Raw genomic sequence first — 14,605 nt, 5'->3', positions numbered from 1 at the left:
TCACGTAGCAGAGAAAATCGGAGTCTTGAAAGTGTTAACCATAAAATTTCATTGATAAAATGATCTTCGAGGCTTTCTGCTATCCAAATCCACGTTTCTTTTTATTTATTTATTAAAAACCATAAAGTAAAAACTTTGTTAAGGCTTGGAAGCGACCGAGCGCAGACCGCTTGTGTCATCGATTACTCAGATAGGAAATCTTTTATTTATCACCCGCTGAAGCACGCAGCAACAACCGGTTGACCGACGCAATTCTTTGTTTACTTTTCCTTCTACTCATGATCTTCTGTTCCATTTGCCACCCGATCGAAGAAAAAATTTTACGGCCAGTTGCTTCTTGGGCGTAAGGCTCCGATCTTTACGAAGAAATCTTAATTTTTGCCTGAAAGCATGGCTTAAAAGCCGAAAAAGCAAAACTTAATGATTGACAGATCTTTTTTAGGAAATTTTTTGACGGTGAAAAACCCGGCTTCTAGAAAAAAAAACGATGGGAAAAAAGAACTGGAAAAAAAAAACTTTAAACTTTGCTTATGTCAAATTTAAATTTCAATTCGGAATTAACACCTGCCGCCCCCGTTTATTGTCCAGCGGGGAGTCTTTGTCGTACTTTCTTCTTTTCTTCTTCTTTCTTAATGAAGCACCTAGTTTAAGGATAAAAAAGATTATATCGCTTGTCTATGGCTTACGTAAACATTATTTCTTTGATATACTATTCCGTTAGAATGGAAGGGGGCCATATGATTCTGATTTTCTTGGCCTGGGGGGATGGAAATTTTCCTTTTAGAGCTGCCTGTACAAGACCGAGTGTTCGTTCCTCCTTTAGCATAGAAAATACGGTTATTAGATTATTGGGGCATTTGGCCTGCTTCCATCTTAACGCGAACAAATACTATTCAAGAACTTGTGCTACCTCTTGAAACCAAATGTTAAACTGTTCTGCCATATTTGAAAATAATTTCAAAGTTGTGGGAAAAATATTTTGCCATCATACGACAAACGTTTCTCTGGCTGTGACTGATAGTCGTGTAGGTCCTGTATTATCTTGCTGACAAACATCTTAAAAAGTCTTTTGGAAAAAGAAAAAAATAAACTTTCCTTCTTTTTTTTTTGGTTCCTGCGGCTCTTTCAAGGGGCTGCCAAACCTTATATTCTCCTCCTGTCATTTTAGAAGGAGAGGTAGCGGTCTTTTCTTTTTTTTCGTGCCTACACGCGCACATGACGATAAAACTGGCCCAGGCGAGATCAGATCAGCATTTGCACGTTGCATTTTACTTGTTTTCTTATTGGCAAAGAAAAAAAGCTCGGAACAAGCCACTAATACCCGATTCTATGCTTACAGAATAACCGATACTACTGGAAAGAAAAATTTTTCACATTAGTTCGCTGCATCTCCATGATCGTTTAATTATTTTATATTTAAGAGAAGCAAATCACTTCCTCCAATGTCATGATGGTCTTGGCAATTTTCCTCCCCTTGTTGCAAAAGTGTAAAATAGGTATCCACATCATTCATAAGAAAACTACTAATATCATTTTGCCTCCTATTTGCGGCCTTGCTCACAAATTCAGCGACTGCTGATAGAATTGATGACAAGGTGAGCCCTTCATTTGATCTAAGCAAAAGAGACGAAAGCGTTGCTATCAATGGTTGTCCAAATTTGGATTTCAACTGGCACATGAGCCAACAGAATATACTACATTATGATATGGATGTTACTTCCGTATCATGGGTCAAGGATAACACATACCAGATTACTATTCATGTCAAAGCCGTAAAAGATATCCCTTTGAAATATTTATGGTCTTTAAAGATTATTGGTGTCAACGGTCCCTCAAGCACCGTACAACTTTACGGCAAAAATGAGAAGACATACCTAATCAGTGATCCAACAGATTTTACATCCACTTTTCAGGTTTATGCTTACCCTTCTTCTGACGGTTGCACAGTTTGGATGCCAAATTTCCAAATCCAGTTCGAATATCTACAAGGTGATGCTGCTCAGTACTGGCAAACTTGGCAATGGGGGACAACCACCTTCGATTTATCGACAGGTTGTAACAATTATGACAATCAAGGCCACTCACAAACGGATTTCCCTGGATTTTATTGGACCTACCAGTGCAAGGGAAACAATGATGGCACTTGTACAAAAGCCTCGTCTTCATCCATTACTACTTCATCCATTACTACTTCATCCACTACTACTTCATCCACTACTACTTCATCCACTACTACTTCATCCTCTACTACTTCATCCTCTACTACTTCATCCTCTACTACTTCATCCTCTACTACTTCATCCTCTACTACTTCATCCTCTACTACTTCATCCTCTACTACTTCATCCTCTACTACTTCATCCTCTACTACTTCATCCTCTACTACTTCATCCTCTACTACTTCATCCTCTACGAAAACTTCCACTACTACGTCATCTACTGTGAAAAGCTCTTCCACTACATCCATTGATTTTACTACTTCCGTTGACTCACATACTTCATCAAGCGTAGCCGATATTTATCGTTCAAGAACATCTACTGATGTCACCACATTAGCAGCTTCAACTAGTCCTTTCAGCAGTTTCACTTCAAGTGACTCTAGTAGTTCAAGCGATGTAACCAGTTCAACCATTCAAACTACTTCTGTTGATCCAACCACTTAAGTAGTAAGTTCAAGTTCAGAAGACCCAACTAGTTCAAGCGCTGTGACTACTTCAGTTGACCCAACTACTTCAGTTGACCCAAATACTTCAGCTGATCCAACTACCTCGACCGTTCAAACTACTTCTGTTGATCCAACTACTTCAGTTGACCCAACTAGTTCTATAGTCAGTTCTACTTCAGTTGATCCAACTACTTCAGTTGACCCAACTACTTCAGCTGACCCAACTACCTCGACCGTTCAAACTACTTCAGCTGATCCAACTACTTCCGTAGTCAGTTCAAGTTCAGCTGATCTAAGTAGCTCTGTTATCAGTTCAAGTTCAGCAGACCCAACTAGTTCAAATGCTGTGACTACTTCAATTAACCCAACTACTCCAGCTGATTCAACTACTTCGGCCGTTCAAACTAGCCCAGCTGATCCAAGTAGCTCTGTTACCATTTCTACTTCCACAGACTCTACATCTTCAATTGAGTATACTACATCGGATGATCCACACGCCTCATCAAGTTTAGCGGCTATGTATCGTACAAGAAGCTCTGACGAGGTAACCACATCAACAGATCTAACTAGCTCAAGTGACGTTGCTACTTCAGTTGACCCAACTACTTCTGTTATCAGTTCAACTTCAGCAGACCCAACTACTTCAGCTGACTCAACTACCTCGACCGTTCAAACCACTTCAGCTGGTCCAAGTAACAACATCGGCAATTCCACTTTGGCCAATTCCACTACTTTTGCAGTTAGTTCCACTTCAATTGACCCAACTAGCTCGAGCGATGTGATTACTTCAACCGTTCAAACCACTTCAATTGAACCAACTACTTCTCTCGTCAGTTCAAACGATATTACTACTTCAACAAGTCTAAATATCTCTGTCGTGATTTCCACTTCCACGGACTCTACATCTTTAATTGAGTCTACTACAACAGTTGGTCCACATGCCTCATCAAGTGTTGCTGGTATGTATCGTACAAGAAGCTCTGACGAGGTAACCACATCAACAGATCCAACTAGCTCAAGTGACGTGGCTACTTCAGCAGATCCAACTAGTTCAAGCGCTGTGACTACTTTAGTTGACCCAACTACTTCTGTAGTCATTTCAACCTCAGTTGATCAAACTAGCTCAAGTGACGTTGCTACTTCAGTTGACCCAACCACTTCTGTTATCAGTTCAACTTCAGCAGACCCAACTACTTCAGCTGACTCAACTACCTCGACCGTTCAAACTACTTCAGTTGATCCAACTAGTTCTGTAGTCAGTTCCGCTCCAGTTGATCCGGCTAGTTCTGTTGTCAGTTTAACTTCATCTTACCCAACTAGCTCAAGCACTGTGACTATTTCTGCTAATTCAAACGGTTCAGCTACTTTAGCGGCTCAAACTACTTCAATTGATCCAGTTAGCTCCATCGTTAGTTCAAGCGGTGCAACTACTATCATCAGTAGCGCCTCAATTGATCCAGCTAGTTCTGTAGTTAGTTCAACTTCATCTGAACCAACCAGTTTTATTGTCAGTTCAACCTCAGTTTATTCAACCAGACCAAGTGGTCCAACTACTTCAACAGATCTAGCTACTTTCTCTGACACAATCATTCTAAGGGTTTCAACCACTTCAACCAGCCAAGATACCCAAACAGTATCATCTAGTCTAACTGATATGGTTTCCTCAACTGGTTCAGCTGATTTGAGCGTCTCATCCATTCAAAGATCTCAAGTAGACCCAAGCACTTTCGCTGTCTCGAATAGCCCAGTATATCCAACAGCTTCGACCGGATCAACTTCCACGGGCATTCCAATTGCGTCGGAAAGTCTAAGCCTTTCTAGACAGCAAGGAATTTCGGCCACTTCAAGTTCTTCGATTGTAACTTTAACCCCAGTTGATTCGGCTTCCTCGAGTAGGTCAAGCGCAACAAGTATAATCAAGCCTAATATGCCAGTTAGCAGCAATGATTCGAAGACCCAAAGTTCTGTTTCTGTAGTTGACGCATTCCAATCAACTAAATCTTCATATCCTAGCATAACTTCAGCAGACCCAACGACTCTAGCCAGTGAAAATGGTTTAGTCGGCTCATCTTCCTCAGCTCATCCAATCACATTAGATAGAACTTATGCATCAGCTCACGCAAGCGTCACCGATATTGTCAGTAGAGTTACTGACTCGACTCGCCATACAACACTAGTAACTTCAAACATTAACATTCAGTCTGAGGTTGGGAACCCAAATTACTCGGGTCCCAAAGACACTACCATCACCAAACAATCTGCATTTATGACTTCTCCTGCATCAACGTCTACTATAAGTAACGTTCAATCAACTGCTTCCGTAATGAATCACAGTATTGAGGACAATATTTCTGCAGCTGCCTCTCTAGAAAGTGTTTCTGGTACCTCAACTAAAGATTATTCTAGTCAATCCAGTGCCATTCATTATACAAATTCCTTCACGACCACCACTACTAACGCATTTATCACATCAAAGCATTCCATTGCTGCTGTATCAACAGGAGCCATTACATCATCTGCCAGCATTTCATTAATCATGGAAGGCAGCGCAAACATTGAAGCAGTAGGAAAATTGGTGTGGCTCGCTGCCGCTCTTCCTCTAGCTTTCATTTAGTCATTCTACCATCTTTCATGTCCCTACGCCATTCTCGTTCGTATACCATATAAACCAATTATAGATTTTACATAGAATAATAGTTAAATTTGATTATAGAATATCTTCGGATTCAATAAAAAATTATTATTATCAGACTCTTTCTGTCCACTCCTTGAAGTATGCAAAGTGCTTCGAGAACGCCATGACATTCGACAATTCAAAATTGAGAGAGGACTGCTAAGGAAACTCTTTGAGTTGATTATATAATCGCTATTTAATCTTTTAAAGGGGGAATACTGCTAAATTTTCATTATTGTACAACTGGAGACATGATAGGCCTGAAATGTGCCACCAAATTGCATGACCTTGCTAATGAGGTCGCTGGGTTGCGTATGCACTTTTTACCCTGCTCCGCGTCGAAACAGAACATAATACAGAGTAAAGAGGAAAGAGCGAAAATGAAAAAGTTTCTACACTCAAAAGTCAAACCTTTTTAAAAAGTGATGTTCAGATTCCTTGTTTAAGACAAATACCATTGAGGAAGGCGATTGACCCTAACGAAGTATGTCTAGGAAAAGAAGTACTAAGCCCAAGCCAGCAGCTAAAATAGCTTTGAAAAAAGAAAATGACCAGTTCCTCGAGGCATTGAAACTATACGAAGGGAAGCAATACAAAAAATCTCTCAAGCTGCTAGACGCAATTTTGAAAAAAGACGGTAGTCACGTTGATTCCTTGGCTTTAAAGGGTCTTGATTTATATTCTGTAGGTGAGAAAGATGACGCTGCTTCCTACGTGGCTAATGCCATCAGAAAAATTGAAGGCGCTTCAGCATCACCAATCTGCTGTCATGTATTAGGTATCTACATGAGAAACACCAAAGAGTACAAAGAATCTATTAAATGGTTCACGGCAGCTTTGAACAATGGGTCCACTAACAAGCAAATATATAGAGACTTAGCAACTTTGCAATCACAAATTGGCGATTTCAAAAATGCTTTAGTGTCCAGGAAAAAATATTGGGAAGCATTCCTTGGTTACCGTGCCAACTGGACATCATTGGCTGTGGCACAAGATGTGAACGGTGAGAGGCAACAAGCTATTAACACTTTATCTCAGTTTGAAAAACTCGCTGAGGGAAAAATATCTGATTCCGAGAAATATGAACACAGCGAGTGTTTAATGTACAAAAACGACATTATGTATAAAGCTGCCAGTGATAACCAAGACAAGTTACAAAATGTATTGAAACATTTGAATGATATCGAGCCATGCGTCTTTGATAAATTTGGTTTATTAGAGAGAAAAGCAACTATTTACATGAAATTGGGTCAATTGAAAGACGCGTCCATTGTTTATAGAACTCTGATCAAGAGAAATCCAGATAATTTTAAGTACTACAAATTACTGGAAGTATCCTTGGGAATCCAAGGTGACAATAAATTGAAGAAGGCTTTGTATGGAAAACTTGAACAATTTTATCCAAGATGCGAACCACCCAAATTTATTCCATTAACTTTCCTTCAAGACAAAGAAGAGCTCAGCAAAAAATTGAGAGAATATGTTTTGCCTCAATTGGAGCGCGGTGTTCCAGCAACTTTTTCCAACGTGAAACCCCTTTACCAAAGAAGGAAGTCCAAGGTTTCACCACTATTGGAGAAAATTGTCCTTGATTATTTGTCCGGATTAGATCCTACGCAGGATCCAATTCCTTTTATTTGGACCAATTATTACTTGTCTCAACATTTCCTTTTCCTTAAGGATTTTCCGAAAGCCCAAGAATATATTGATGCTGCCCTTGACCACACCCCAACTTTAGTTGAGTTTTACATCCTCAAGGCACGTATCCTGAAGCACTTAGGCCTAATGGACACAGCGGCTGGAATTTTGGAGGAAGGTAGGCAACTTGATTTGCAGGATAGATTTATCAACTGTAAAACGGTTAAGTACTTTTTAAGGGCTAACAATATCGACAAGGCGGTGGAAGTCGCGTCCCTTTTCACCAAAAACGATGATTCTGTTAATGGTATTAAGGACTTACACCTTGTGGAAGCTTCTTGGTTCATCGTAGAACAGGCAGAAGCCTATTATAGACTATACCTGGATAGAAAAAAGAAATTAGACGATTTAGCATCGCTAAAAAAAGAGGTTGAAAGTGATAAAAGCGAACAAATTGCGAATGATATCAAAGAAAACCAATGGCTTGTTCGCAAATATAAAGGTTTGGCGCTGAAAAGATTCAACGCTATTCCAAAGTTTTATAAACAATTCGAAGATGACCAGTTGGATTTCCATTCATACTGTATGAGAAAAGGTACGCCAAGAGCCTATCTGGAGATGTTAGAATGGGGAAAGGCACTTTATACCAAACCCATGTATGTTCGCGCAATGAAGGAAGCATCAAAGCTTTACTTTCAAATGCATGATGATCGCTTAAAAAGAAAGTCCGATTCTTTAGATGAAAATTCAGATGAAATCCAAAATAATGGCCAAAATAGTAGCAGCCAAAAGAAAAAAGCTAAGAAGGAAGCAGCCGCTATGAACAAACGGAAAGAAACTGAAGCCAAGAGTGTTGCTGCTTATCCGAGTGATCAAGATAACGATGTATTCGGCGAAAAGTTGATTGAAACCTCCACTCCAATGGAGGACTTCGCTACCGAATTTTATAATAACTACTCCATGCAAGTCAGAGAAGACGAAAGGGATTATATTTTGGACTTTGAATTTAACTACAGAATTGGAAAGTTAGCTTTGTGCTTTGCTTCTCTAAACAAATTCGCTAAGAGATTTGGCACCACGAGCGGTTTATTTGGTAGTATGGCCATTGTTTTGTTACATGCCACAAGAAACGACACCCCCTTTGATCCAATTTTGAAGAAAGTAGTCACGAAGAGCCTTGAAAAAGAGTATTCTGAAAATTTCCCATTAAACGAAATATCTAACAATAGCTTCGATTGGCTGAATTTCTACCAAGAAAAATTCGGTAAGAATGATATAAATGGCCTGCTATTTCTGTATCGCTATCGCGATGATGTTCCGATCGGAAGCTCTAATTTGAAAGAAATGATTATTAGCAGTCTTTCTCCCTTGGAGCCTCACTCCCAGAACGAAATTCTACAGTATTACTTGTAGCCTGCAACTCCTCAATGTGTCAATTAACTCTTACTTAATTTATGTATATATTTTTTATGTATATGCTTATATGCATGCGCATATGCTCATAAAAGATACATTGTTATAGGTCATTTCTTTTCCAAGCTACATCTAGCACTCCTTCCAACCATGGTCCAGGACAGCCAGGACCTTTTCTTGCCAAAATTCTTGCTTTCCCATCTCAGAGAAAAAACGAGGAATTTTTCTTTGTCCTCTTTGGCCGCCAGTTGCGGTAAAATATTTTTTTTCTAGGTCGCATAGTTTGAAAGACTTGTCTTTTTCACCACCCAAGAAAAATATATTTAGTGAAGAGATGTAAAGCCCATTCTCACGTATTTCAAGAAATTAGGCATCGCTTCGGTAGACACATTCAAACCATTTTTCCCTCATCGGCACATTAAAGCTGGATGACCATCCCACATATGAAATACGCCGTATCAAAGACTAGCGAAAATAAGGTTTCAAATACAGTAAGCCCCACACAAGATAAAGACGCGATCAGAAAACAACCCGATGACATTATAAATAATGATGAACCTTCACATAAGAAGATAAAAGTAGCACAGCCGGATTCCTTGAGGGAAACCAACACAACAGATCCACTTGGGCACACTAAAGCTGCGCTCGGAGAAGTGGCATCGATGGAGCTCAAACCAACTAATGACATGGATCCCTTGGCAGTGTCAGCAGCTTCAGTAGTGTCAATGTCCAATGACGTTTTGAAACCAGAGACGCCCAAGGGGCCAATCATAATCAGTAAAAACCCATCAAATGGTATTTTCTATGGTCCCTCCTTCACTAAACGAGAGTCTCTCAATGCTCGAATGTTTCTGAAATACTATGGTGCACACAAATTTTTAGACACTTACCTCCCCGAGGATTTGAACTCGTTATACATTTACTATCTTATCAAGTTGCTAGGCTTTGAAGTTAAAGATCAAGCGCTTATCGGCACCATCAACAGTATTGTCCATATCAACTCGCAAGAGCGTGTTCAAGATTTGGGAAGTGCAATATCTGTCACAAATGTTGAAGACCCATTGGCAAAAAAGCAAACAGTTCGTCTAATCAAAGATTTGCAAAGAGCAATTAACAAAGTTCTATGTACAAGATTAAGATTATCCAATTTTTTCACTATTGATCATTTTATTCAAAAATTACATACCGCTAGAAAAATTTTGGTCCTGACTGGTGCAGGTGTTTCAACTTCATTAGGGATCCCGGACTTCAGATCTTCTGAGGGGTTCTATTCAAAGATCAAACATTTGGGGCTCGATGATCCCCAAGACGTTTTCAATTACAATATATTTATGCACGACCCCTCTGTTTTCTATAATATTGCCAATATGGTTTTACCTCCAGAAAAAATTTATTCTCCATTGCATAGTTTCATTAAGATGCTACAAATGAAAGGGAAATTATTGAGAAATTATACTCAAAACATTGATAATTTGGAATCTTATGCGGGAATAAGCACAGATAAACTGGTGCAGTGCCATGGCTCTTTTGCTACTGCCACCTGCGTTACCTGCCATTGGAACCTACCCGGTGAGAGGATATTTAATAAAATTAGAAACCTCGAACTTCCACTATGCCCGTACTGTTACAAAAAAAGAAGAGAATATTTCCCAGAGGGATATAATAATAAAGTAGGTGTTGCTGCATCACAGGGTTCAATGTCGGAAAGGCCTCCATATATCCTTAACTCATATGGCGTTCTCAAACCAGATATCACATTCTTTGGCGAAGCACTGCCAAATAAATTTCATAAGAGCATTCGCGAAGATATCTTAGAATGTGATTTGTTGATTTGCATTGGGACAAGTTTAAAAGTAGCGCCAGTGTCTGAAATCGTAAACATGGTTCCTTCCCACGTTCCCCAAGTCCTGATTAATCGTGATCCCGTCAAGCACGCAGAATTTGATTTATCTCTTTTGGGGTACTGTGATGACATTGCAGCTATGGTAGCCCAAAAATGTGGCTGGACGATTCCGCATAAGAAATGGAACGATTTGAAGAACAAGAACTTTAAATGCCAAGAGAAGGATAAGGGCGTGTATGTCGTTACATCAGATGAACATCCCAAAACCCTCTAAGTAGAAGGCAATTTAATAATTTAAAAGTGCCAAATTAATATCAATTTACATAGTATGGCAAACAATTTTGTTTTCCTTTCAATTATTGTAGTCAAATATTATTTACATTCTGCTATTTTCATTGTACCGGGTGAAATATTACATGTACCGCCCATCTCACTAAAAAAATGAAAAAAAAAAATCTGCTAAAGACGCAAGGCTCTCACAAATAGCTTAATGTAAGAAGGGCAGGTGGAACAGCAAATTCAAATCATTTAACGCATCCATACATTCAAAATGAACTATTTAGAAGGCGTTGGGTCAAAGAAAGGAGGTGGTGGTATAGCCTCAGAATCTCAGTTTAACTTACAACGAAGGAAAGAAGTCGAATCATTACTTAGTAAAGGCGAAAATGTCCCGTACACTTTCCAAGATGAAAAGGACGATCAAGTAAGGTCCAATCCGTACATTTACAAGAATCATTCCGGTAAACTGGTTTGTAAACTATGTAATACAATGCACATGTCGTGGTCCAGCGTTGAAAGGCATTTGGGTGGTAAAAAACATGGTTTAAATGTGTTAAGGCGTGGTATCAGTATAGAGAAAAGTTCTCTAGGGAGAGAAGGCCAAACAACTCATGATTTCCGACAACAACAAAAGATAATTGAAGCTAAGCAATCTTTAAAGAATAACGGTACGATCCCTGTTTGTAAAATAGCTACCGTGAAAAACCCGAAGAACGGTTCAGTAGGTTTGGCTATCCAGGTAAATTATAGCAGTGAAGTCAAAGAAAATAGTGTCGATAGCGATGATAAGGCTAAAGTCCCTCCTCTCATTAGGATTGTATCTGGTTTAGAGCTATCAGATACCAAACAGAAGGGAAAAAAATTTCTCGTTATTGCGTATGAACCCTTTGAAAATATTGCTATTGAGCTACCTCCAAACGAAATATTATTCAGCGAAAACAATGACATGGACAATAATAACGATGGAGTAGATGAATTAAATAAAAAGTGTACATTTTGGGATGCTATATCAAAACTTTATTACGTTCAATTTTTCTTTAAACAAGCCGAACAAGAACAAGCCGATGTATGACAGTATTATTTTTGGGTAACGTTAATAATCGGCATACAAAACTCTAACCAAATTGGATTATATAATAGCTATTAAGGAAACAATTGTCTTTACAAGAGTTTTTTTTACGAAATTTTCCCATCCAATGTGCACTTATTCTCAGGGAGTATAATAACCATATTCCTCTAAAATTATATTACTGCTCAACTTCCATGCGCTTTTGCGATCTAGAGTATTTATGTTACCATTTATCAACAGTATCTAGTACTCGCAGCATACATACGTATTTATTCAGAAAAATGTAATTAGGCGAACAAGGCCGAAAACTGTGATGTGACAACGCTTGCTATACTTGAGAGATAATTGTAAAGGAAGAAGAGGGAACTAAGGAAGAGTACAACACGCCATACAATGATCAGAACATCATCTATATTAAAAAACTGTAACTATAGATACATACATTGCATCCATAGATGCTTGCTGAATGAAGCCAATTTGAAAGATAGAAAAACTCACAACGTAGAAAGAGTTTCAAATGAAAAGACATTTGAACAAGCTCTCGAAGAGGAACGTAAGGTATTTGGAGAACTATTCGAAGCTGGAGCAAGGGTTGAAAACATGAGGCACACTAATGCTAGCAAAATAATTGACAAGTATTACAATGGGCTACAGGACAACTCCGAGGGAACTAGTGTAAAAAAAGAAAAAATTGTTTTTAACCACAGTCAAAGAGCTCAAAGGAAGCTTCCAAATAAGGACCATGAATTCCTGAAGGAAACAGCAGGCAATGACTATGTCTACGAACGGGCAGAACCTTCTGCTATTAGCACTAAAACGATAAGTGAGCAGACAAGAACTTTGCTGGAAAAGATATTTGACGAAGATAATAGCATTAATAAAAGCAACAGAGAATTGCTGAATCTTAATCTGCGCAAGGGCTCGGGAATGGAAGCTTTGAGGCAGCCAGTTGCACATTCCAACGTCAAATTTAGCGAGGAAGTGATGCAAGAAATTGGTAATAAGATTCGGTACCAAACCACACTGGATCAGGTTTTAGAACCTCACATTGACTACTTGAGGGAAGCTGTTAAAAGTGATTACGATCTTTTAAGATACCTAAAGCAATCACTAGACATTTACAAGAAAAGGAACAAAGACCTAGAGTTAAAGATGAATGCAGAATCTTCAAACATTTTCGAAGACATTAGAAGTGCGTGTATAAATAAACCGGCAGAACTACCGAAACCGCTTGCAATGACTTTACCATATATTATAGTCAAATCGCTTAGATTAGGTGACTTTGATTTCCCGGCAGACAGAAAGTACACATTGATCTCCTATGTTTATAATGAATGTAAAAACAACATGGACGCTTCACTGTACCTAACAATTTGTAATGTTGATTTCTACAATTTGCTGGTTCAGCTATTGTGGGAAAACTTCCAGGAGATTCGCTACTTGAGACGTGTGGTTACCGAGATGAGCGTTAATGGTGTCATCGGAAATATTGAAACCGTGGATATATTGGATAAGATTGTCAAAGAAATGAGAAGTTTAAATGAGGATGTCTTTCTTGAAGCAGGAGAACAGCTCAGTGCAGATGAGGAAGTTTCGTCCAGCGCAAATAAAATAGTGAATGTAGGTGTTTTATGGAATAAAGACACGAATAATGACTTACTAATTGTTGAAAATTATCTCAAAAGCCTCAAAAAAAATTTAACTAGAGACAGGTAGAAAATTATTCAAACCTTGTAAATAGTGTTATATATATGTGTTAGACTTAAAAGCGCTAATAAACGTTCCTGCTCGCATTTAACTTCTGTTCCAATTTTCCTATTTTTTAGTTAGCTTGTTCGGCAGATTTCAAATTCATTGAGTCCGAGGAAACAAAAGGATGGGAAGAGCTCAAAATTTGGAGATGGGTTTCATATACAACACGTTGGTTAGCAAGAACCTAAGGATCCGTCTATAGAAAGAACCTCGAAAAATCTTCGAAAGATTTTGTTGACTGAGAGTGGAAAAAACTGATATTACTTTCTCGGTATAGAGGGCAACATTTGCAAAAAGTAATAAACAAATAGGGGAGCACAATATGCAGTTGAGCAAGGCTGCTGAGATGTGTTATGAGATAACAAACTCTTACTTACACATAGACCAGAAATCTCAGATAATAGCAAGTACACAAGAAGCGATACGGTTGACAAGAAAATACTTACTAAGTGAAATTTTTGTACGTTGGAGTCCACTGAATGGGGAAATATCATTCTCGTACAACGGAGGAAAAGATTGCCAGGTATTACTACTGTTATATCTGAGTTGCTTATGGGAATATTTCTTCATTAAGGCTCAAAATTCCCAATTCGATTTCGAGTTTCAAAGCTTCCCCATGCAAAGACTTCCAACTGTTTTCATTGATCAAGAAGAAACTTTCCCTACATTAGAGAATTTTGTACTGGAAACCTCAGAGCGATATTGCCTTTCCTTATACGAATCACAAAGGCAATCTGGTGCATCGGTCAATATGGCAGACGCATTTAGAGATTTTATAAAGATATACCCTGAGACCGAAGCTATAGTGATAGGTATTAGACACACAGACCCATTTGGTGAAGCATTAAAGCCTATTCAAAGAACAGATTCTAACTGGCCTGATTTTATGAGGTTGCAACCTCTCTTACACTGGGACTTAACCAATATATGGAGTTTCTTACTGTATTCTAATGAGCCAATTTGTGGACTATATGGTAAAGGTTTCACATCAATCGGCGGAATTAACAACTCATTGCCTAACCCACACTTGAGAAAGGACTCCAATAATCCAGCCTTGCATTTTGAATGGGAAATCATTCATGCATTTGGCAAGGACGCAGAAGGCGAACGTAGTTCCGCTATAAACACGTCACCTATTTCCGTGGTGGATAAGGAAAGATTCAGCAAATACCATGACAATTACTATCCTGGCTGGTATTTGGTTGATGACACTTTAGAGAGAGCAGGCAGGATCAAGAATTAAGTACGGTTTAACGGAGGAAAGAAAATAAA

General features: G+C 38.8%; 7 protein-coding genes across 7 annotated transcripts; all 7 read left to right on the top strand.

Annotated features, from left to right (window-relative positions):
- Positions 1 to 1,676: 1,676 nt before the first annotated feature.
- BSC1 (Bsc1p) lies at positions 1,677 to 2,663 on the top strand (the record flags this gene model as incomplete). The annotated part of the gene is made up of 1 exon (NM_001180096.1): positions 1,677 to 2,663. The coding sequence occupies one exon, from the start codon at positions 1,677 to 1,679 to the stop codon at positions 2,661 to 2,663; it is 987 nt and encodes a 328-aa protein (NP_010247.1).
- A 519-nt stretch (positions 2,664 to 3,182) lies between these two features.
- On the top strand, positions 3,183 to 5,279 carry PRM7 (pheromone-regulated protein PRM7; the record flags this gene model as incomplete). The annotated part of the gene is made up of 1 exon (NM_001180098.1): positions 3,183 to 5,279. One exon carries the CDS (start codon positions 3,183 to 3,185, stop codon positions 5,277 to 5,279), a length of 2,097 nt encoding a protein of 698 aa, NP_010245.2.
- Positions 5,280 to 5,825: 546 nt separating this feature from the next.
- NAT1 (peptide alpha-N-acetyltransferase complex A subunit NAT1) lies at positions 5,826 to 8,390 on the top strand (the record flags this gene model as incomplete). Its single annotated transcript, NM_001180099.1, has 1 exon — positions 5,826 to 8,390. One exon carries the CDS (start codon positions 5,826 to 5,828, stop codon positions 8,388 to 8,390), a length of 2,565 nt encoding a protein of 854 aa, NP_010244.1.
- Positions 8,391 to 8,818: 428 nt separating this feature from the next.
- On the top strand, positions 8,819 to 10,507 carry SIR2 (NAD-dependent histone deacetylase SIR2; the record flags this gene model as incomplete). The annotated part of the gene is made up of 1 exon (NM_001180101.1): positions 8,819 to 10,507. One exon carries the CDS (start codon positions 8,819 to 8,821, stop codon positions 10,505 to 10,507), a length of 1,689 nt encoding a protein of 562 aa, NP_010242.1.
- A 276-nt stretch (positions 10,508 to 10,783) lies between these two features.
- PRP11 (spliceosome assembly protein PRP11) lies at positions 10,784 to 11,584 on the top strand (the record flags this gene model as incomplete). Its single annotated transcript, NM_001180102.1, has 1 exon — positions 10,784 to 11,584. The coding sequence occupies one exon, from the start codon at positions 10,784 to 10,786 to the stop codon at positions 11,582 to 11,584; it is 801 nt and encodes a 266-aa protein (NP_010241.1).
- Positions 11,585 to 11,974: 390 nt separating this feature from the next.
- Positions 11,975 to 13,297, top strand: MTF2 (Mtf2p; the record flags this gene model as incomplete). Its single annotated transcript, NM_001180103.1, has 1 exon — positions 11,975 to 13,297. The coding sequence occupies one exon, from the start codon at positions 11,975 to 11,977 to the stop codon at positions 13,295 to 13,297; it is 1,323 nt and encodes a 440-aa protein (NP_010240.1).
- Positions 13,298 to 13,655: 358 nt separating this feature from the next.
- On the top strand, positions 13,656 to 14,576 carry FAD1 (FMN adenylyltransferase; the record flags this gene model as incomplete). The annotated part of the gene is made up of 1 exon (NM_001180104.1): positions 13,656 to 14,576. One exon carries the CDS (start codon positions 13,656 to 13,658, stop codon positions 14,574 to 14,576), a length of 921 nt encoding a protein of 306 aa, NP_010239.1.
- Positions 14,577 to 14,605: the final 29 nt, after the last annotated feature.

This window comes from Saccharomyces cerevisiae, chromosome IV, assembly GCF_000146045.2.
Source record: "Saccharomyces cerevisiae S288C chromosome IV, complete sequence".
Classification (NCBI taxonomy): domain Eukaryota; kingdom Fungi; phylum Ascomycota; class Saccharomycetes; order Saccharomycetales; family Saccharomycetaceae; genus Saccharomyces; species Saccharomyces cerevisiae.
Note: the sequence above shows the minus strand (reverse complement) of the source record. Positions and strands in the feature narration are given on the sequence as shown.